Source organism: Neomonachus schauinslandi, chromosome 12 (genome assembly GCF_002201575.2).
Source record: "Neomonachus schauinslandi chromosome 12, ASM220157v2, whole genome shotgun sequence".
Classification (NCBI taxonomy): Eukaryota; Metazoa; Chordata; class Mammalia; order Carnivora; family Phocidae; genus Neomonachus; species Neomonachus schauinslandi.
This window is the reverse complement of record NC_058414.1, coordinates 65,728,994-65,752,231: the sequence shown is the minus strand read 5'-3', so window position 1 is coordinate 65,752,231 and position 23,238 is coordinate 65,728,994. Positions and strand designations below refer to the sequence as shown.

At 43.1% G+C, this 23,238-nt stretch overlaps 1 protein-coding gene across 2 annotated transcripts in view; it reads left to right on the top strand.

Moving 5' to 3' along the window:
* Positions 1–23,238, top strand: part of ELMO1 (engulfment and cell motility 1) — a 519,605-nt gene that overhangs the window by 106,543 nt on the left and 389,824 nt on the right. For both annotated transcript variants that reach the window (XM_021699424.1, XM_044920201.1), the window contains exons 3-4: positions 14,426–14,466; positions 15,633–15,705. In XM_021699424.1, coding sequence (XP_021555099.1) covers positions 14,426–14,466; positions 15,633–15,705 — 114 coding nt within the window. The remainder of the gene's footprint in view (positions 1–14,425; positions 14,467–15,632; positions 15,706–23,238) is intronic.

Here is a 23,238-nt window from a genome sequence, read left to right as displayed (position 1 = left end):
TCCTGCTAATTCTTCAACTCTCCTTGCTCTCAGAGAGTACAGACAGCACCTGCAAGAGCTCCTTTTGTTCCACGAAACAAAGATGCGCCAAAGCCAGTGTGATGCTGTGCTGCTGGTGCTTTTTGTGATGTCATAATAAGGTAGAATGATATTGTGACAGGAATAGTCGTCCCTCATCTGATTTTTGCACCTGTTGGCTTTGGCATTATTGCATTTATTTCTTAAACTTCCTTTAAAATGAACCGGGCTACTTCCCTTTCTGGTTTTAGCTCTTTCTCTCTGTGTGTGACGGAGTCTATCTAACCTCAGAGTTTGCCATGCTTTGGAAGAGAAAGACAGCAAGCATAGTTCTCCCGTCAACCAAGAGCTCAGTTTAATTGAGCAAGAATGAACTCTAGCATTCCGCTTTTCCTTCTGAAAATGAATTGCAGATTTTTGTTTGCTTTCTAGGTGGATTTCAGCAGGGAAATCTTTCTGCAAGGGGGTGGCCGTGGTGAGAGGAACATGCCTTTCCTTGTTCCCATTGTGCATTCTAAATATATTAGTACATTTTATTAATCGGCTTTATAAAGATTTATTTTTGTCCTTCCATCATAGCCAAAAGACAACCAAATGGCTTTGAGAGAAGATATATCCATTTTCAAAATGATTGTGGGGGCGCCTGGATGACTCAGGTGCTTAAGCGTCTGGCTCTTTTTTTTTCTTTTAGAGATTTTATTTATTTGAGAGAAAGACAGAGAGAGACAGAAAGAGAGAGAGAGAGCACGCACGATGAGGGGGAGGGGCAAGCAGACTCCCCACTCAGCAGGGAGCCCGACGGTGGTGGGAGGGCTCCATCCCGGGACCCCAGGATCACTACCTGAGCTGAAGGCAGATGCTTAACCGACTGAGCCACCCAGGTGCTCCAAGTATCCGGCTCTTGATTTGGGCTCAGCTAATGATCTCAGGGTCGCCAGATCGAGCCCCACCTCGGTCCCACCACAGGCTGCGCTGGGCATGGAGCCTACCTGAGGTTCTCTCTCTCTCCATTTGCCCCTCCCCCCCTCTAAAGCAAACAAACCAAAAAACCAAAAAACCAAAATGGCTGTGGATGTGTCATTACTCTGGGACAAGTTTGTGGGGATTGGTTTGGATTTATCAGCCTGATCACCATAGGATGCTGGTCATTTCTGTCTCACTTCTTTCTTGACCTCCTGACACGTATAATCAACTACCTTTCAGCCCATTTGCCTTGCCCATCTATATGTCCCTTGCTCCACAAACTCGATATATTCAAAACTGTCCTTACTGTTCCTTCTCCTCCAAAACCTGTGTAGTTTTGCTTCTGAATCTTCATGCTTTCCTCTTTCTAGTGATAGATGTGAATATACATCCAGCTTGCTGAAGCTGAAGCCGTATGTCCTCCTAGGCTCTACTCTCTCCCTCAGCTTTTCCGTCCGATCAGTTACCTCTGAGAACTGGCCCTCCTCGGGTCCTTCTTCATCACATCTGTTACTGTTGCTTTGGTGGCCCTGTTCTCTCTGGGCAGTGTGGAGGAACAGAGAGAGCAACAAGCGTAAGTGTGGCAGATATCCCCCAAAGGGCAGAACTTTAAAAGAGAGAGGACAATGTCTACACAAGCAGGAGATTATGAGCACAAAGTAGGCAGATATAAATTGAGGAATATATGGATATGGGAAAGAACCAATTAGAAATCTTAGAAATGGAAAATATACATATGGTAAGTGAAATATAAAAAAAAAACTATGAAAGATACATAAAAACAATAAAATGCATAGACAAAGTAACCCTACAGTAGATTAAGCTAAAGAGAGAATTGATAACTCGGAGGATGAAAATGAGGAATTCATCCAGAACCTAGCCCAAAAGATGAAACAATGAAAAATATGAATGCGAAGTTGTGTTAAAAGGATGCATTAAGAGATTTCGGCCTATGTCTAATTGGCAGTCCTACTAATAAAGAATGGATTGAATGGTGGAGAGGCAATATGTGAAGAGATCTTGGCTAATATTTTACCTCTCTGGACTTGAAGAGAAATTCCACAGTGGGAGAGAACAGGGGCTCTGGATTCGGGTGGTAGGATGAGTAGAGGCTCTACTATGAGGAGCTGAATGGACTTAGTACTTTGTCCAAGAGCCACAGGAAAAGGAAAGGTTTATAAGCAGGGGATCGACATGGTATGATTTGTACTTTTAGAAGATTTCTCTGCTGAAGTCTACCTAGAAAGCAGCCTAAAATCTGCAATTCATTTTCAGAAGGAAAAGCAGAACGCTAGAGTTCATTTTTGCTCAATTAAACTGAAATCTCGGCTGAGGGGAGAAATATGTTTGCTGTCTTTATGTTTTATGAGAGATAAAATGAAATAAGAGATTAATTAGACAGTCCTCGCAGTAGTCCGGGCAAGAAGTGATATGCCATGGCTTACGATAATGATGGGAGATAGAAAGAAGATTAAATTAACAGGAAATTGATGATTGATTGTATGCAGGGGGGTAAGGGAGAGGGGGAACGTTGAAGATGATTTCGACATTTCTTGTGGGACTAGCTGGGCAAATGGTGGTGGCAGCTCTCACAATAGAAAACACTAGTGGAAAGATATTTAGGTGGACTCACAGTCCAGAACCTTACAGATGGGTTCAGGAGAATAAGGCAGGTTTCTGTATGGCTATACCTCCTTTCAGATTTTCTTTGGGTTTCAGTACACTGGCCAATTTGTCCACCTAACTGGCCCCTCCAGGGCAATCACTATCATTAGAAAATGCACATTTGATTATGTCACTTTCCTGCTTAAAAATTCGTGAAGGGTCCAAATCATCAAGAGTTGTTTTCAGGACGTAGACATCTCTTGCCTCTGGCTTCTTCTTTGTTCCCTCTCTCCCATTTGTGCACATGCCACACAAACATCCATTTAGCCATGCCTTTGCATTTACTATACCTTCAACCAGAAGTGCCCTGAGCATCTATTTTTAATTGCTTCTCTGTACCCTTGGGCAGAATAAAGAAGACGGTTTAGAGAGTCAACCGTGAGATTGACTTGGTAGGGTCAGAAAGTTGACAAATAACAGGAAGGGCAGGGAAGCTGTAATGACTGCAAGCTTATTTTCTGGCAAACTAGAAGATGAGTAAAAGTTGAAAATTGGGAAAGAGAGTTTTGGGGAAAGGTTTGAGTTTGAGGTTATGGAAGGATACACACTCAAGTTAAAATGGCCTGAGACACAAGGGGACTACCGTGAAGTGAGAAATGAGGGTGTGGATTTGAGCCCAAGGTGAGAAGGGGACCTAAGCACAAAGAATTCTTCTACTGGATATGAAAAGTCTCAGGGTTGGGTCTCAGTGGGTTGAGCATCCGACTCTTGGTTTCAGCTCAGGTTGTGATCTCAAGGGTGGTGAGATCGAGCCCTGCACCAGGCTCTGTGCTCAGCAGAGAGTCTGCTTGAGATTCTCTCCCTCTGCCCCTTTCCCCATGTGCACACGAGTGCACACATGCTCTTTCTCTCTCTCAAATAAATAAATCTTTTTTAAAAAAAGCTTAGTGTTGGGGCGCCTGGGTGGCTCAGTCAGTTAAGCGTCTGCCTTCGGCTCAGGTCATGATCTCAGGGTCCTGGGATCCAGCCCCTCGTTGGGCTCCCTGCTCAGCGGGGAAACTGCTTCTCTCTCTCCTCTCTCTCTCCCTCTGCTCCTCCCCCCTGCTCATGCCTCTCTCTCTCTCAAATAAATAAATAAAAAATCTTAAAAAAAGGGTTCAGTGTTAACTTAGGATTTCATCATAATTTATGTGGATAATGCCTGATGCAGGGTCATCTACTATTCTCATGGTAATGCTAAAACATCATTCCTTAAATCATATTTATCGTGAACTCACTGTGCGCCAGGATGTCCATAATTCCAGCACCCTTCCCCTTGGGTGTTAGTTCTGGGCACTTGGGCTTGTTGTTCACAGTGGCCAGGACTCCAGATGTGGGCTGGAGTTAAAGAGCAAGGCTTCTGGAATTATATAGGTCTGATTCAAATTCTGGCTTTGTTCCATATGCTTTGCAGTTTTGAGCAGCTACCTAATATCTCAAGATCCTCATACAGTTTTCTCTTTTGTGAAATAGACTTTGTAATAACATCTTGTAGGGGAAATATGGTAGTCGTTCAATAAGTAGCTACTATTACTATCATTAGTATCAGAAAGGCTGGCCAAATGATGATAGATAATAGAAGTCTGGGTTGGTGATATGTCAAAGGTAGGGGAGTTTTAGAAAGTGTGTGAGGTTGTGGCCCTTGTTTGCATATTCCAGACAGTTCCAGAAGAGCCTGTTTTATTAACTCTTCACGGCTATGGTTCAGCCTTAGATTATCATTGTCCCATTTCTGGGACATATCTTTGAGAATTGGAAGCCCATGTCCTTGCACAGCTTGCTGGCAGATGTCTTAGCACATCCATTACCATTCAAAAAGGAAGGACGAATTGGCATTAGTGCATCCACTCACGAAGAAGGAAACCCACTACATAGCGAAGAGAGTCAAGAAGTAAAAGGGGGGAAAAACTGAAAAAGTAAACTCACTTCTTAAAACTCCCTTTACCACCAGTTCCTCTCAGTGTGCTTTTGCCTGCTGTCTTATATCCAATCTCAGTTTCTTTGTAGTTGATAAACCTTCATAATCCTGTGTTTAAATTGAACCTGAACCTTACTTTGCCTTCAGAGCTTTATCTGGCTTTCTTATATGTCCTCACCTGGTCTGATAATACCCTACCCACTCGGGTTGACAGTCATTTCTGTTTATCTTACTGAGCCTGTCTGCCTTTTAAATGTTATTTATTTATTAAAGATTATATTTATTAGAGAGAGAAAACGAGAATGAACACAAGCAGGGGAAGTGGCAGAGGCAGAGGGAGAAGCAGGCTTCCCGCTGAGCAGGGAGCCCGATGTGGGGCTCGATCCCAGGACCCTGGGATCATGACCTGAGCTGAAGGCAGACGCTTAACGACTGAGCCACCCAGGTGCCCCTATAATTCTATTTTTTTTAAAGGTTTTATTTATTTATTTGACAGAGAGAGAGAGAGAGAGACAGAGCACAAGCAGGGGGAGCAGCTGAGGGAAAGGGAGAAGCATGGTCCCTGCTGAGCCGGAAGCCTGATGTGGGGCTCCATCCCAGGACTCTGGGATCATGACCTGAGCCGAAGGCAGACGCTTAACTGACTGAGCCACCCAGGCGCCCCTGCCTTTTAGATTTTAAACCATGCACATAAATACTATCCACCTTCCACATATGTACTTGACACAAATAAGTAGACTATTTCACATGAGTGAAGGTAGGCGGACCATAAGACCTGACTTGGTTTGCAGTGTGAGTCCCTCATTTTCACATAGAGAATACTTGGTTGCAAATGTGTGGTGGAGTAACATGTCGTGCCAGCCAGTGGGGAGTCATCTGGGCAAACTTCTTGGAGAGGACTGTTATTAGGTAGGTTGAGAGGTATATAGGAATTGAGAAATTGATTGTTGTTGCTGCCTAAGATACTGAAATTTGGGGAAAAAATTTGTTTCTCGTATCTCTACCAACATTGATATTAGGACAATATAAAATAGTCAAGGACTAGGAAGGAGAATCACAGAAGATAATTGATATGAGTAGTGCTTCATTTTTGCATTGTTCATTTTTTATATTTTTGTCACTTTCTAAAATTGCAGTTTCCCTTACAATTGAAGAGAAATACAGTGTCTGCTGAGAAGTATATCAGAATACCTAAAAGAGAAAGGTTTTATCACTTGTCTCTAACCCACTAACACATAAGAGTGCTAATTGTTTATGTCTTTGCTCACCTCCGCAGTCCAGTAATTTTTATGACACAAAGATTGTACTTTATATGGCCAAAATGTGATATTTAATTAGTTTCATGAAGCTTGAAACAAGTCATTATAAGGAAACCATTTTTGAAACGAATCCTCGTTTTTCAAGGAAAGGGTGGCATAGCCTATCTTCTTTCAGTTTTTAAAATTAACGTGATACACAGGGCTTTACTACTTCGGAGATGTCGTTGTGAGCCCTTTTGTCACTTCTGACAATTCCTGCAACCTTGTGTCAGTGATTTATGTTGGAACTGTTGTCAAAATACTTGCTTTCCAAGAACCAGATGAATTTGCCCCAGGAAAGTGTGGTTTTGTCATTCTCCTTCAGATTATTTAGGCTGCTATTAGGAAAATAGAGGAAGCACACACACCCCTCAGAGTGCATCAGATTCCTCCACGCTGAAGGTATATGGCTCCAAAGCATGAAGAGTAGTTACAGGGCTCACTTGGGGGAAGATACAGCTGTTCTAAGATGAGTGGTGTCATTGGCACAATGTCAGGAGGCACCTCCAGGAACTAGGCGGGTCATCGTACATTAAAGTTTCTCCAAATCATATCGTAGACTAAGTCGTAGTTAACAGGCGTTTCCCTTCTCAGAGGCGTCCTGACGTTTGGAAGCTGGGTTTCTTTTCTTTCTGGGCCAGCGTTACTCCTAACTGCTGTGCAGAATATGTTCGATGAATTTCCATTTATAAAGCAAAGTAGAATCCCAAGCACTGTGCTGAATCACCTCAAAGTGTCAGAATAAAGCATCTGTCGCATTCTTTTAAAGCATTGGAGAAAGGCTTTTTAATAGTCTAGGAACAAAAAACTTTTAAGTCTTTGTGGAAAGCAGTTTTGCAATTAAAAGACTGTAAGGTGATGGCCATATGGAAGGGCCGATGCATGGCGGGGATCGGGATTGCTTCTGCTTTCCTCTTGCTACATTCCATCTTTAGCTCCTGCCCGAACTTCAGTGGCAGTCGGAAAGGGACCAGAAGAAAGGGAAAGAAGCGAAAAGTCTGAAAAAAGATGTGTTCTTAATCAAACAGTATGCATTAATTGCACTCGCCTGGGAGGTGACCGAGGTGTCTCGGAGGTGGTCTCTGCCTCCAAAGCAAGTATAATCAAGTGGGCAGACGAAATGAAAATGAGCCGAAGAAGGAAGAACAGGAGGAGATGAGAGCCAAAGGCAGCAACGGGGCTGGAGTCACTCAAGGAAGAAAGAGGAATTGGGTATTCATCCGTGTATGTATGTAACCAACTTTTTAAGAGAGTACCTGCAAACTGTCCAGACGGGATACGAGAATTGAGAGAGCCTATTCATTGGTATGTGCAGGGCCGCACTCTGTCCTGGGTGCTGTCTCAGAGGTTTTACTTATGCCGTCTCAAGTCAGACTCGCGACACTACAGTGTGCGAGGGACTATTTTTATTTTCAGAAAAGAAGATGGAAACACCAAGGGCAGTCGTAAGCCTCAGGTTACAAAACCCAGAGCTGCAGAAGTTGGGGGTTCAAGCCCAGGAAGTCCTTTTCTAAAGTTGTTCGGGAGCTCTGAGTTGAGGGAAGATCTCCAAAAGTGGGGAGTAGATAAAACTTCAGCATTTTAAATGCTTTTCTGGTGTCTCTTAACTTAATGTCATCACAAAAGCATTTCCCCCCCTCCTTGGGTCATTAAAAACATTTGAAGTGAATGCGCTTTCAGTAAAGCCAGGCTTTCTTTGCTGGGGGAATGCCCATTTTAGGACAAGTGTGTGCCTGAGAAGTGAATGTAGAGGCAAGAATTGTAGCCCACAATCTACAGGGGCTCACAGGCATGTGGTCACGTGGGTCACATCGGCTGGGGGTGCTGCCAGCCTCCATGGGCCGGCGTCAAGACGGCAGCGTGGGCACCAACGGACTTCAGAGCCCCGAGGTGAGCGTTTGGGCTGCGTTAAGTCTCCAGGCCAGGTGCCTCGGCCAAAGGATAGGAACAGGTGGTTAAATAGGAACTGTGCTCATCAGAGGCATGTCAGGGAGGGGACGTGGATGCGCAGAACCATGGTGCTGTCTCAAGGCAGGCTGGACTCCGCCCCCTCTGAAATAAATAAGCAGGGATTCCCAAGGATGTTTCTTCCCAGGGTTCTCTGATGTCTCGAACCATGTGGTTTGGGTGGGAGAATAACTTTTTTAAGAGATAAAAGGGAGCCAAGAGGAAGATCTGGTTTAGTAAGGAAGAAGATGAAGTGTTAAGCCTGAAGGGATGACGGGATCCACGTGGATCCACACGAGGGTTATTGGAAATGCTGGAGTAGACCTTAGAAGAGGGGTCAGAGTGAGAGGCATGGATTCCGGAATTTATGATACTGGCATTTCATTAAAGGCAATGGAGAGATAATAAAAAGGAAAGCAAAGGACCAACACCCACTTTAAGGACCAGAGAGAAGAGAGTGTTGCCAGAGACATAGATTAATGAATTGCTAGGGGACACCTGGGTGGCTCAGTCGTTAAGCGTCTGCCTTCGGCTCAGGTCAGGATCCCAGGGTGCTGGGATCGAGCCCTGCATCGGGCTCCCTGCTCGGCGGAGCCTGCTTCTCCCTCTCCCACTCCCCCTGCTTGTGTTCCCTCTCTAGCTGTGTCTCTCTCTGTCAAATAAATAAATAAAATCTTAAAAAAAAATGAATTGTTAGGGAATTTGGCCGTTCTCAAAAATCTAGCTGATTTTATGAAAAGTAGATAAACAAATCTTTTTGTATGGGAAATTTGCTTTCTGGACTTACTGTCTTGGGCAAATTAAGTTAAATAACGGAATTCTTTTGGAGAATAAGAGTTAAAATGAAAAGGGAGGAATAAATCTTAAAAAACAAAAAAAGCTACTCCTTGAATATAACTGTTGGCACATCGTACTTTGCCAATCAGATTCATATGGAAATGCATACTTTGACAAATAAAAATATTTCTGCCAACATTAAGATTTTCACAGAATAACATAAAGTGAAGGAAGACTTTCGAATGCTGCAAGATGACCTCACCATTGCAAAGGGGAAGGAGGAAAAGAGCGTGGAGGTCTGAGGCCATCCCTGATCCCGGGCATGTTGAAATCTGATAACTGTCTGACCCTCCAGGTTATCTTTAAAAACATTCCTGTGTTTCCCATCTCAGCTCACTGCTGAGTCCAAGAAGATAGTTTTGACCTTCAAAACAAAAAGCTTAAGGAATTTAGTTACTTTTTTTTTTTTTTAATTTTAAGTAGGCTCCACACCCAACGTGGGGCTCAAACTCATGACCCTGAGATTAAGAGTCACACGTTCTACCGATGGAGTCAGCCGGGTGCCCCAGTTATGATTTTTTTTTTAAGTTATGAAAACATACTCAGGGGGCGCCTGGGTGGCTCAGTTGGTTAAGCGACTGCCTTCGGCTCAGGTCATGATCCCAGGGTCCTGGGATCGAGTCCCACATCGGGCTCCTGGCTCGGCGGGGAGCCTGCTTCTCCCTCTGACTCTCTCCTCTCTCGTGCTGTTTCTCTCTCACTCGCTCTCTAATAAATAAATAAAAAAAATCTTTAAAAATAAAAAAAAAAAAAAAACATACTCAGGTAGTTAAAATAATTTTGTCTCAATATTCTAAAACCAGGTATACTCAGAGTGTAGAATTTTATTTCTAGTTCCTTTAGGCTTTTTGAAATCACGGAGAGAAGAATCAGTTTTTAGCCTTTTAGACCACATTTTCTTTTCTCCCGAGCCTTTTCTCTCAATGAGGTGAAAGACGAATTGTTCATCAGGTCTACTGAAAGCTATCAAAGATGTCACCCCACTCTCAGGTCTTCACCATCTGGGCAGATAGGCAGAAACCTCTCCTGTCGCCTGAGCAAATGTTAACTAAAACATGGGCAGAGCCGGTGTTTGGCTTGGAATTTAAGTCAGGCAAAGAGCTCGTGTCAGACTGAGGGCTGTATATAGGAAGTGAGAAAAGCGGTGACGCCAGACTAGCATGTTCGGCTTGAGGTATCTTGTTCAGTCCTGTTTATGGTCATGCTGCTCACCTGCGTGACCTTGTTAAGGGATGGTGACAGTCATTTGACTGGTATCTGTTTTATCACCGGTTGAGTTACACTCGTCATCAGCTGGCTTGCTCAGTGCTCTTCCGAGGCATGAATCATATAACTCCTTCTAGAATTGTCTGTGTGGGGAGTAGTGACAGCCTTCACGTGCCTCACCACTTACAATCAGCAGCTGCTTAGAGCCACCCAGGGTAGTTTACATGGTAGGAAGGGGGATGTGTGCTAATAAATCCAGGCTAGTCTTCAGAATGGTTTGCTTTATATTCAACACTTTCTTGTTTTTTGTTTTGTTTTTTTTTTAACAGAAAATGAATGTGTGGATTTTCCGTTGAATAGAAATGTACTGAGTCTCCTTTTAGATTCTATTAGCCCCTTTATACTGTGGTAACTAGTACTGAAGGCTGGATATTAACATAGATGAATTAAGACGTCTTGTTCTCAAGGGACAAGAAGATAAGACAGACACAAAGTTTTTAGGAGTGATTTATTTAATGTGTTAAGTACATAGAGAGTGATCTCTGTGTGTTTGGGGAGATCATGGACATCTGCTTGAAGGAGGTGGCTTTGACATGGATATTAGTGGTAGTAAGAGTTCATTGTTAGAGCTGAAACAGAAAGGAGAAGGGCATTTCAACAAATGGTGTAAGGTGAAAGTATGGAAGTGCGATTTTTTTTTGCTGAATCAGAATCCAGAAGCATGGGTAACACGTACAGCCTTAGTAGAAAGTTTGACTGCTTGAGCCCAGATCGTGGAAGGCCTCGGATGACAAGTTAATTAAAGGATTTATACCGTGTAGGTGATGGTCACTGGGGATCTGTAGAGGAAATTGGAGTGAAGAGTGACCTGAGCAAAGTTTATAGGGAAAGTCTGATTTTGTCTGATTATGGTCCTTGTAGGGGTTGGAGAGAAAAAAACCGGGGATGTGGAGACTTATTTGTGAGGATCTGGTGATTGGGGTCCTGAGAACTCTTAATAAAGGTGATAGTAAGGTCTGGAAAGGATAAGGGGGAGAGAGGTGGTGGAGGAAATAACGACGAGACTCAGTGTAAAGTTGTGTATCACAAAACAGGGTAAAGAAAAGGGGAAGGCAAAGAAAAATTCTTTAGAAATGTATGTGAAAAAAAAAACCGCCCAAAGTTGGCAAGTCGAGTGTCGGAAGTCATGGAAGATAGGAATGAGACTTTGATGTGCTGGTGAAGCATTTAACTGAGAATTTCTGAGAAGTGGTTAGCACTCCGGAATGGCACTGGGACTCAGGAGGCAGAGTTAGAGGTGACGGGATTGGGGGAAGGTTTGTCTCATAACAGGAGTTGGGATGAGGAGTGTCCATATTTTAGAAGAGTAGTTAGGAGGTGAGAAGTCATGATGTGAAAATGCTACAGGGGCTTGTAACCAAGCTGACCTGGAGAGTGAAGGAATGAAGGCTAATGATGCTCCCGAGCAGGAGTGGTGCCCCGAGAGCAAGACGTCATGGTGGCGGTGGGGGACCTTTGGGACCAGGCTGTTGTTGGGGCAGATTGATGGGTGAGAATGATGGTTTTTGTTTGTATCTTCAATAAGGTGCCTGCAGGGGAGTTAAATGCTATATCTAGCAAGCTATCAGAGATTTGCAAGCGAGTACTTGGGGCCAGAACTATATATACACTCAGGGCAGTTGAAGTGAATGAGGAACTGACCGATTAGGTAAAAGCGGAAGAGACAAGAACAGAAATTTGGAGTTAGGTAGTTAGAGGCAAGAGAAACAATGAAGGCTCTCTTGGATTTTATTGAAGGTTGATAGGTTAAAACGGTAGAAACTGAAGGAAATACCATAGGAGCTCTGGAAAGAGGGTCTCAAAAAGAAGGTAGTAGTAATAGTGTTAAGTAAGGTGGGCGCAATGGGGGAGCCGAGGACTGAAAGGCCGTTGGAACTAGCTTTGGGTGGTGAGGGCTAATGCTTCGTTGGCATAGCAAGAAGAGTGGAGGGGGCAGTGTGGGACGCGGGTCGTGGAGCCAGCCCCCATCCTCACATAACATTCATTTTAAGCGGTGAAGGCTGCATGATGGGTACATTATGTTCAGTTAAATGTGATTCCTTTTTACATCGGTAGTTTAGAGCTTTTCTGTAATCTTCGTTAAATCTCTTGAATTCCCCTGTGGTCTGTACTCCTTTCATATATCCAGCTGAAGAATTTTTTTTTTAAAGATTTTATTTTATTTATTTGACAGAGAGAGACACAGAGAGAGAGGGAACACAAGCAGGGGGAGTGGGAGAGGGAGAAGCAGGCTCCCCACTGAGCAGGGAGCCCGATGCGGGGCTTGATCCCAGGACCCTAGGATCACGACCTGAGCCGAAGGCAGACGCTTAACGACTGAACCACCCCAACTGAGGCGCCCCCCCAACTGAAGAATATTCTAAATATGAAAGTACCCCATAGACGGCTGTCTTTTCAGATTTGGTTCCGAATCTATGAATGAGACCTGAATGAAAACTCTACCTCAATGAGGGAGTCTAATTCTGGGAGCTGTTGTTTTAGGTGACTTCTCCTACATCAGCGGCAACGCTTTCTTGGTCTGATCTGTTATTGCAGTGTAACTGAAGCTGACATCCAGCCCTGTGATTTAGATTTCAGTTTTGAAGGGGCAAAACATAAGAGGAGGGGGCTAGGACTGGCAGGTCTTCGTGAAATACGATTAGCCCGGAGAAGGCTCTGGCAGTTGGAAGTGCAGAGTCTTCTTCTAGGCAGAATTTTGTTCCTAAAATTCCTTTGTCATTTGGTTGTGAGAACACCTTTGCCCCTTAACTCACCGCTGAAGCCGTAAACAGTGGAGAAGTTCTTGTGAAGCCCTTGGCTTGTGTAACATGTAGGTTCATTGTAAAACCCAATCACCATTTCTCATCTTATTCTAAAGGAGACCAGCTCAGGATGTCGGGATACCCCCAGCACCTTTCCACTCCTCAGTGATTCTAGGTGTCCCTTCTTCCCACTGGGTTTTTAGTTTATTATTATTATTATTATTATTTTTTAAAGATTTTATTTATTTATTTGACAGAGAAAGACACAGCGAGAGAGGGAACACAAGCAGGGGGGAGTGGGAGAGGGAGAAGCAGGCTCCCCGCCGAGCAGGGAGCCCGATGCGGGACTTGATCCAGGGACTCCAGGATCATGACCTGAGCCGAAGGCAGTCGCTTAACCAACTGAGCCACCCAGGCGCCCGGGTTTTTAGTTTAGTCAGGCATTCTTTTGAACACATGGGGTGGACTCACTCATAGAGGCCAGACCTCTGGTGGGTGGGAGTTCATTGGGGGAATACTGTGGACCCAGCTTTTAGCTGGGGCTGGAGGCCCTTAGAAAGGACTGTGAACAGTGTTCAGAATTCACCAACAGGGTAGTAGCATCGTGTCCAAAGGCAAGGATGTAAGGAGAAAATGGAATCTATTCTGTGATACAAGAGGGTGAGAAGCCAGAACCTTAACCCTTTTTTGAAATTTTTTGCTCTTTGTATTAATTCTCGTTTAATTTAATTCTTATAGCAGCCCTGAGGAGGGGATAGGTCCTATGCCTATTTTACAGATAAATTGGTTGAGGTTCAGCAAATTTCAGGAAATTGTAGGTTATACGGCAGACAGGTGAACAGAGGTAGGATTTGAAGCGGTTCTGCTTGATTCAGAATTCCCCTCCCCGTACCACATTGCCCTTCAGAGGGACAGAAGCAGAACATGTGTACATGTAGACAGCTTTTTGTATGTTTGTATCTGAAAATCCAAGATCATGTGTTGTATTTCTTTGATTTTTCTTCCCCCTTTGTTTCTTGTCTGTGATTAGTTCTTTTGGTTGACACACTGCCGCCCACCCCAGGGGACAGACCGCGTCTGTTTGTGTCCAAAGTAGAGAACTTTCAACATGCCTGGCTGAGCTGTGTGTGTCTCTCTGCTGCATTCCTTCTCTCGGGAGGCAGGCGGAGCACAGCTGTGGCTATTCGGCCCAGAGCACAGCTGTAGTCAGCCGGCCAGTTGACACCGTGGCGCATGGTGTCACGGTCTCATTACTCAAGTGTGTCCAGCTCAAGCTTCTGTCTGATTGGCATTGGTCAGGGCCACGGTGAGGAGGAGAATTCTATGCACTTTGCAGGAACAATTTCGCAATGCCTTATATTACCTTTGCCACACGGTCTCGTAAAAATACCATGAATCCAAGCTTGTTTGCATAAAGCCAAACTGCTGGTTGCTGGCCGCTGTACTAATCCCGAGGAATTCCGGTTATCATTTGACCTTGGGGCTTTCATTGCCGCTATGTTTTCATCTCGATTTTAACGCAGCTAAGTTAAATATGATGCACATTTTGTTCAAGTAATAACATTAAGAATCAAAAAGAGGACCACAAGGGCAATAAATCATTAATATATTTGGTGGGGATGGCAGTAGATTATGTTTGGAGACAAATAACCCACTTATTGACAACAACCAAGAATAGCAAATGTAAATTTTCCTTATGTAGATATCTTTTTATTAGGCTTCTTTTTCTTCTTCTTTTTATTTAAAATGATGAAATGAAACTAACAGCGTTTCCCTTTTTTGCTATTTTGCAGAAAAAGCCGCTGTCTGCAATAATAAAGGAAGTCTGTGATGGGTAAGTATGACTTAGGATTCATCTGAGTTGCTTCAGTCCACAAATTGAGAAGCTAATAAAATATTCCTGAGCAGTTATAAAATTTTATTCCTCAGCCACTCCTTGACCTGCCCATCACAAATTACTGTGTAAGATTTACATGCCCTCTTATACTAAAAAATTACTGTTATTCCTCAAAGAGCAGAAAGTGTGAAATGGCTGGCTTATGCACACTGGGATCACTTTTATTTATTTTGAAAAGTTGTGGTTCATTCACCCTACTCAGCAGGGAGCAGTCTGAAGTTCCTGAGGTTAAATACACACTCCATCTGATATAAATTGAAAGGACCATTTAGGTTCCCATAGAAGATAAAAGAATTTAAAAGACAAGCCCGTGTGTAATTTGGCAGCCGCAGGAACTTCCCAGTGTTAGAGCTTCCCTCCTTGTCCTTGGCTGTCCTAACAATCCAAAGGAGAAGCACTTAGAGAAGTTGCATGAGGTTATGAAGCGAGTCTTACTTGGAATTTATTTAAGACCTGGGGTACTTAATGGGAATGTTTCCATCTGCCACAAGCACACTGATTGGGGGATTGTAGAACGCAGAGGCAATGGGAATGAAACAATTATCAAAAATTTAAATTGCATCCATTTCTTTTGTTTCCTACTTTCTGCTCCACTCCTTCAAAATGGGGAGGAATATAACTTCGTATTTAAATACCCCTGCTCAAAGCCATGAAGATGAAATATTCCAGGCACTAGGCGTGGAATAAGACCAAGAAGACCAAGATGATCCACATAGGAAATGGTTGGTCAGGCTAGTGTCCTTTTTTTTTTTTTTTTTAAGATTTTATTTATTTATTTATTTGAGAGAGAGAGAGAGAAACAGCATGAGAGGGGAGAGGGTCAGAGGGAGAAGCAGGCTCCCCGCTGAGCCGGGAGCCCGATGTGGGACTCGATCCCAGGACTCCGGGACCATGACCTGAGCCGAAGGCAGTCGCTTAACCAACTGAGCCACCCAGGCGCCCTTAGGCTAGTGTCCTTCTGTTTTAGGAGCTGCATTGTGGGGTATGTTGGGTGTGGGCCCCCTTCCAAGTGCAGGGTGCTTCATTCATCTAACTGTGTCACGCTGTAGAAATGAAAATGACCATCGTTTGTTTTTCTGATCAGTTTTGCTTGTGTTTTTAAGGTGGTCCCTTGCCAACCATGAGTACTTTGCACTGCAGCATGCTGATAGCTCAAACTTCTATATCACCGAAAAGGTAGGTCAACCATCTGGGACACTCGTACCTGAAAAAATGAAAACATGACTGATATTTCCTCTGTTCAGGACTAGACGAGACACGGTGGTCTAAATTTTAAGTCTCTATGGTCCATGAAAATGGAGTATACCTCGCAAACAACCGCTACCTTAGTATTAAGGCAATATTCAGCCCATTGCAGGGTGAAGACCAGACATGTTTCTACATCCCGTTTTAGCAACTACCCTTGCCTCCTGACAGTGAATTTACTAATTATTTTTCTTTCTTATTCCTTGGTTAAAGCATTCATTTGATGTTTAATGACTTCTTTCTCAGACTTCTTTTTTTTTTGAAGAACGATCTCTAAGTCCTGTTTAAAGTAGTTGAAACAGTGACAAGAAACCTTCCAAAGGTGGCATTGTGTAGACACGGAGTGTTCTGTGGCTCCTGGGTACTTGCTTTCTTCTTGGGTGATTTATTTTTTATTTTTTTATTTTTTTATTCTTTAGGAAGCTTGGAGGGAGGAAGGGAGTGGTGAAGCAATATCTTAGGGAGATATTGATAGGAGAAGGGAAAGCTAATATGGGCCAGGCCCATTTGTGGATTTCTTCCTCAAGACTAACCCGTGTTATACAAATTACTGGCTTTGGTTAACAGATAAGAAACTGAATCATAGAAGTCCGATGGCTTGGCCAATATCTCAGGGTTAGTAAATGATAGAATCAAAAAAGGAAGTCCAGACTTGGTGCTTCTGTCACTTTGCCTTTTGGGAATTTCTAGAAGAGCTTAGCATTTAGCTCAGTTTTATGGAGAATTCACTGAAATACATAGAGCCAATATTGTCCTTGTGGAAGGACATATGTTATTCATAACCTTGTGGGCTTGGTGGGGAGGGAAGGGTCAGCCCTGTGAACAGTTTTCATTACAACAAGGTGGTCAGCGCTGGGACAGAAGTGAATACAAAGTGCTCCTGGAGGAGGGGGCACTGGGTGACCTCAGGCTCCAGGCTTTGTTCCTCCGAATAAGCAGTCCCTAGAATGACTGTGAGTTTACCCGTGAATCAAGTGGTGGTGCAAGGTGAGGCAGTAACAAGGGTTCTGTTGCTCTGTGAGGGCTTGCTCTCCCCAGAGTGTGTGTGTGTGTGTGTGTGAGTGTGAAGGGGTGTTACTCAGTCCAGCCCAGAGGGAGTATAGTCAGAGGCCTGGAAACGCTTCTTAGAAATGGCTTTGTTCTTCCCAGATGGACCCTGGAATTTTCATAACTGATCAGGTTTTCCTCTTCATACTAACTGACAGAAAGTTGAGAGTAAACAAGTAGACTAGATTTCCTGGCCTGTGTTGTATTTAATTTTGCTTGTTCTTTGATTCATTCCACAAACACTTAGTTTCCTGTCTTTATTTTCCCTTAGCTTCATTTTCTCAATATTTTCCATTTATTCTATACTGCATTTGTATGCTCTGCATGCTGTTCTTTGTGACATAAAGAGGATATGAATAAATAAATGTTCGCAGTTTAATGTATTGCTGTGGCTATCTTTCAGCAGAATTCTGCCTTGTTTCAACTTGGTTCGCCTTTTAGAGATAACTCAAATATTGCAACTTTTGGGGATGTATCGGAAAAGCTTGGATAGAATAGAAGTTATATAGGGTTTTTCAAATTTCACCAATTAGTGGGTGGTGATACCAATTTTGTTGGCTGCAATAGCATTAAAAATGAGAATATAATAGGATAGGTCACAGCACATCACCTGTATTGTTTGTAAATCCTTCTATTGTACACACATATACACAATACATGTATATTGTGCTGGATTTTTCCCCTGGGTTGTGGTAAAACCACAGCCAAAAGTCATGGAATCACAAGTATCCCTGCCTTTGATTCACCTGTATTGGCTTGTGTCCCCGGGGGTTGTCCTGTCTTCTGTCTTCACTATCAGGGGACCTCAGTTTACTGGAGATTACTACGACGAGACTGAAGGGAGAACCTTTCAGAAATGTACGTTTTCAGATCCCACCCCCAGAGACTCCGATGGAGCTAGCCTTGGGAATGGCCTAGGACTTTGCATTGTTTTAGAGCCTCCCTGGAATTCTAATGTGGAAACCCCGGGGCCACTTGGAGAAATACAGGTCTGGGGTTGCTTTTTGGTACTGGTACGCTGTGTACCAGACAGTGTGCATCGTGAACACAAGTTATGCTCTAAGTTTGACTTAGGAGTGTGTTTGTGTGCCGCCAGTTCTTAGGCTAATTTAAAAATTCAAATAATATTTATGCTTCTGTTCTAATTAAGATTAATGTATACTCATAAAATTAAAACTCTGCAGAACAGTGGGAAAATTGTTATTTTATCAGGCATCTCAGTCATTTTTTTAGAAAGTCTTGCATTGCCTGAGGAAACTGTTAACGTTGAGTTTGAAAGGGACCGCCATCTAAGTCTGTCACCCAGTCTGGCCATCTTCAGTGGGCGGTAGCAGAGATTATTCTTCTATTAAGAGTTTAGGGAGTGAGAAGACTCATCTTCCCACTCATTGCCCTTTGTTTGTAAATAAAATGTCATCACTCTTCCCTCCGCAGCTGTTCCTGGGCACAGCTGTGTGTGCATGTGACACAGAACTCGACTTGATATGCACGGGGCAGGAGAGGGACCTCGGATCCTGGGAGCAAACTGGGCTGCCTCCAGTCTGCTGTTAGGTCCACCTAGTTCCTTGCAAGTGCTCCTATAAATAGAGCCCATTTTCCATTTTGAAGTAATGTATTTAGTATCATCTTGGTAACTTACAGCCCAGTGAGTTGTTAGGTAATATTTGCATCACCATGGTAACCGGTGACTAATTTTTGAAACTTATGCATGTTCTGCTTAGTTGCTGATTTTCCCTTGCCTATGAGGTGGTCGCCCTCCCTCCACCAGAGATAAAATATCACCTGTAATTTTAAAGAAGAAGAAAAATTCTCCAGGCTCGACATGCTAACACATTTTGTGACTGATGGATGGGTGCTTGGGACTCTCTTCTAAGAGACTTGGGAAGGCACCTCCCCTACTTTTCTCATGTTATCCAGCATATTTTCCAAAATAGTCTTCATTTGCTTATTGGGTCATTAATTTTGGTTTTTCAGTGCAGTGGGAGAGATTGTCATGTTGTTGGGTAGCTCTCAGCAAAAGCATTGCATGCAAATCCCTTACAGAAAGTTAAGTCAGCTACTCACAAGTTCAAATTCTGCCCCAGAAACTTTTATATTTCAGGGTGATGTCCCAGAGAGAAAGAGAGAGGGAAAATAAAAAATAAAAAATAAAAAGTGAATTGTGTATCTTTTTTCAGTTTATTGAGGTAAAATTGACAAATAAGATTGTAAGATATTTAAGTGTACATCGTGGTGATTTGGCCATAAATATACACTATGGAAGTGTGCCCCCCCATAATAATTAACACATCTATTACCTCACCTATTTATTTATTTATTTGGTGGGAACATTTAAGTTCTACTTTCTGCAAAGCTTTCAGCAAATTTTAGTTACATAATATAGCATTATCAACTATAGTTACCATATTTTACATTAGATCTCCAGACCTTGTTCATCTTATAAGCTGAAAGTTTGTGTTCTTTTACCAGCCTGTCCCTATCCGCGTCCCCCTCCACTCCAGCTCCTGGCAACCACTTTTCTTTTTTCCCAGGATTTATTTATTTATTTTAGAGAGAAAGAGAGCGTGAGTGGGGGGAAGGGGGGCAGAGGGCGAGGATCTCCAAGCAGACTCCCCGCTGAGCATGGAGCCTGACACGGGGCTCCATGTCACGACCCATGAGATCATGACCTGAGCCGAAACCAAGAGTCAGACGCTCAACCAACTGAGCCACCCAGGTGCCCCAACCACTCTTCTACTCCCTGTTTCTATGAGTTTGACTTAAGTGATACCATGTAGTATTTGTCTTTCTCTGTCCCACTCACCTCACTTAGCATAATGCCTTCAAGGTCCATCTATGTTGTTGCTAATGGCAAGATTTCCTTCTTTCTCATGGTTGAATAATACTCCATTGTACACATACACCGCATATTTTTTACCCGTTCATCTGTCGACAGACACTAAGGTGTTTCTATACCATGGCTGTTGTAAATAATGCTGCAGTGAACATGGAGTGCATGTGTCTCTTCGATAGCCTATTTTCATTTCCTTTGAGTAAATATTCAAAAGTGGGGCTGCTGGTTCATATGGTAGTTTTGTTTTTGCAATTTTGAGGAACCTCCATACTGTTTTCCCTATTGGCTGCACCAATTTACATTCCCACCAACAGTGTATGAAGGTTCCCTTTTCTCCACATCCTGGCCAACACTTATTTATGTATTTGATGATGGCCATTCTAACAGGTGTGAATCATTTTAGTTTTGATTTGCATGTTCCTGAAAATGAGTGATGTCGAGCACCTTTTCATGTACTTGCTGGCCATCTGTATGTCTTTGGAAAAATGTCCATTCAGTTTCTCTGCCCATTTTTTTTAAGAGGATTGTTTGGGTTTTTTGCCATTGAGTTGTGTGAGTTCTTTGTGTATTTTGAACATTAACCCCTTATCAGATTTGCAATTGTTTTCTCCCATTCCATGAGTTGCCTTTTCATTTTGTTGATGGTTTCCTTTACTATGAAGAAGGCTCTTTAGTTTGATGTATCCCACCTGTTTATTTCTGTGAATTGTATGTTTACTTTAAGTATTCCAGTGGAATTTGTCTTCCCCAAAAGAGTTTTATATAGAGCAAGGCTAAACATTTCAGCTCATTATCTCCTTTCCATCTGGTGATGCATGTGTTATTGTGTCCATTTTACAGTGAGGGAGGTGAGACCAAGCAATAGGTTGTTGAGGTCATGCACGTGGGCAGTGGTCAAGCTGAGGCTTGGACCCAGGTGGGTCTTTCTGCAAAGCTTTCTAGGTCACCTCCTGGAAACCCTCGGTCCCCACTGCCTGGGCCCTGATTTGTTTATGATGCCTTTTCTCTACTGACCCCAGGCCGGTGATCCTGATGGTAACCAGCTCAAGAAAATAAATACGGGAAGCTATAGCCTGTGTGTGATCACAGCTTCAGTCTGTGGCTTCTATATTCCCTAAGAGGATAACTTGGAGGAAGTTGTAACAGGTAGTCTTCCAATCACGAGGGATTAGCAAAGTACAGTTGACACTTGAACAACAGGGGTTTGGCCTACACGGGTCCACTTATACATAGATTTTTTTTTTTTAATATAAATACAGTACAGTTACTATAAATGTATTATCTCTTCCTTATCATTTTCTTAATAACATATTCTTTTCTCCAGCTTCATTGTAAGAACACAGTGTATAATACATGTAACATACAAAATATGTGTTCATTGGCTGTTTATGGTATTGGTAAGACTTCCAGTCAACAGCAGGCTATTAATAGCTCAGTTTTGGGGGAGTCAAAAATAATACGTGAATTTTTGATTGAGTTTGGGGTCAGTGTCCCTGACTCCCGTGCTGTCACTGGTCAACCGTACATTTTCATTTGCCTTTGGTATGGAGTGTATAATTGTCTAAGGTAGTATTATTGCACTAATACTGTTCTTTTTAGGAAAGTTGCCTGGTCATCCTTAACCCTAAGCATGCAGGTAGCATGGGGCATGGTGAAGGCCAATATTAGTAGACTGTATACTCTACAGTTAATCCCTGTTACCACCTGTTGCAGAATGTATAAAGTATCCTGATATACCTTGGCAAGATCTTATTTAGATGAATTCTTACTGTGTAGTAAGAGAGATGACTATGCCTCATTCGGGCTCTCTCAGCAAAGCTGGCCCCAGCAACCTTTGGGAAGGAAATGAGGTCATTTGAGGGACACCCTTTTTTATTCCATTCTCACTTCCCAGATGCTCTCGGTTCTCAGAGGCCTTGAGCCTCCCAGAACCTGGGCAGATAGGGATTGTGTCCCTGGGATTTGTATGTCCCACCCAGTCAGGAGACCACTAGATTATCATGTGGAATTCATTTTAGTTATCACACATTGAGTCCTGGCCTCCACAAAGAGCTTAGTGAGAAGAATATGTTCCATTCTCTGCATTCGTGATCTCAAGGTCTAGTGGAGGAGACAGTCTTGGAATGGGCACAGGTTTTGAGGAAGGAGAGGAAATAACCAAGTAATTATAGAAGGGAAGAGGGAAGAAAAAGGGTCCTGGAGCAGGCTAACTACGTCTAACCTGAATTTGGGAAATATATTCCTTCAAAGACTGAACTCCCTTCCTTTGTGAGTTTTAGCACCGTGGCAGGCCAGTTTAGGAGTTATTTGGTTGGGGGTTGCACCTGCCATGAACATTTGTTGGATGCTTGCTATGTGGCAAGCTCTCCCCGCCGAGTGCTTCACATAGACTGTTGGTCTTATTGAATCTTCAAAAAAAAAAAAAAAGTCTATGAACCAGGTTTTATTATGACACGTTCCATTTTACAGGGGGCACAACTGAGGCTCTGGGGTGTGAGTAAGTGAGCTGGGATTGGGCCCAGGAAGACCGATTCCAGAGCCAGTATCCCACGCTCTTAGGCTGTTCTGTGAGACAGGCAGGCATTCCGACAGTTCTCATCATGCCATACCACGAATGGGAGGTACGTCAGCTCTTGGAGCCGGAGATGAAAATAGGTCTTTCCGTCCTCTTTTACCTCACCGGTTTCCTCTGCTCAACGTCCTCATTCTACCAGCTCTTGGTCCTCCAGAAAGCCTTTGATTCTACATACACCTTTGCCCCAGTAACCCAATTTGATCACCATTGCTGAGCCAAGTATTTTGCCTGAGAAATTCCACAAAGGTGCACACATCATCAGTAGGGCTTCTTTTCCATTTGGGACAAGGAGTGAGCCCCAGGGAACTGGTTCCATCTCTGTGTGTGTGGGGGGGGTCAGCTTTGTACACAGATGGTGGATGGCACCTCTGAATGGGCTCAGCTAACATAGGGGTACACGTCTCTGTTGGTCACTACACAGAATGAGAGCAGGGCTGTCGTGTGCCTGGCTCAAGAACGCTGTAATGAAAACAATTCAAACTTGTACATATGCCTTGGGTAAATTTTATTTCAAACATGCCCCTTTCTGTGTGATGGACATAGGCTATCCCATAAAAGAGAGAGTAGGGGTATTTGTGTTAACCACATCTTCCTGTTTCGTGTTGGTGTCCTTAAGCACTAGACCTCTCACGCCAACTTGGTTCATCTTTTCAAAGTGGCTAAAACTTTGTGGGGTTGGAGGTATTTCTGAGAAAAGATTGGGAGATTTTCTTCTATTTTAAGTATAATGTGAAAGTGTAGAACTTTTTAAGTAATAAAATTACAGGACAATAGAATTAATAGCATTTTTCAAACTGTAGATCATCACTCATTAGTGGGAATGAAATCATTTTAGTCTGTCGGAAGAGCTTTAAGAATGGACTATAAAAGAATACAAAAATAATAGTCAATTATAGGTGTTGTTTTGTGAAACATTTGCTTCTCATACATTAATAGGCAATACGGGGATAGTCTTAGTTTTTCCCTTGGTTTGGGGTCAAAAATGTTTGAAAGTCACTGAAAAATCATT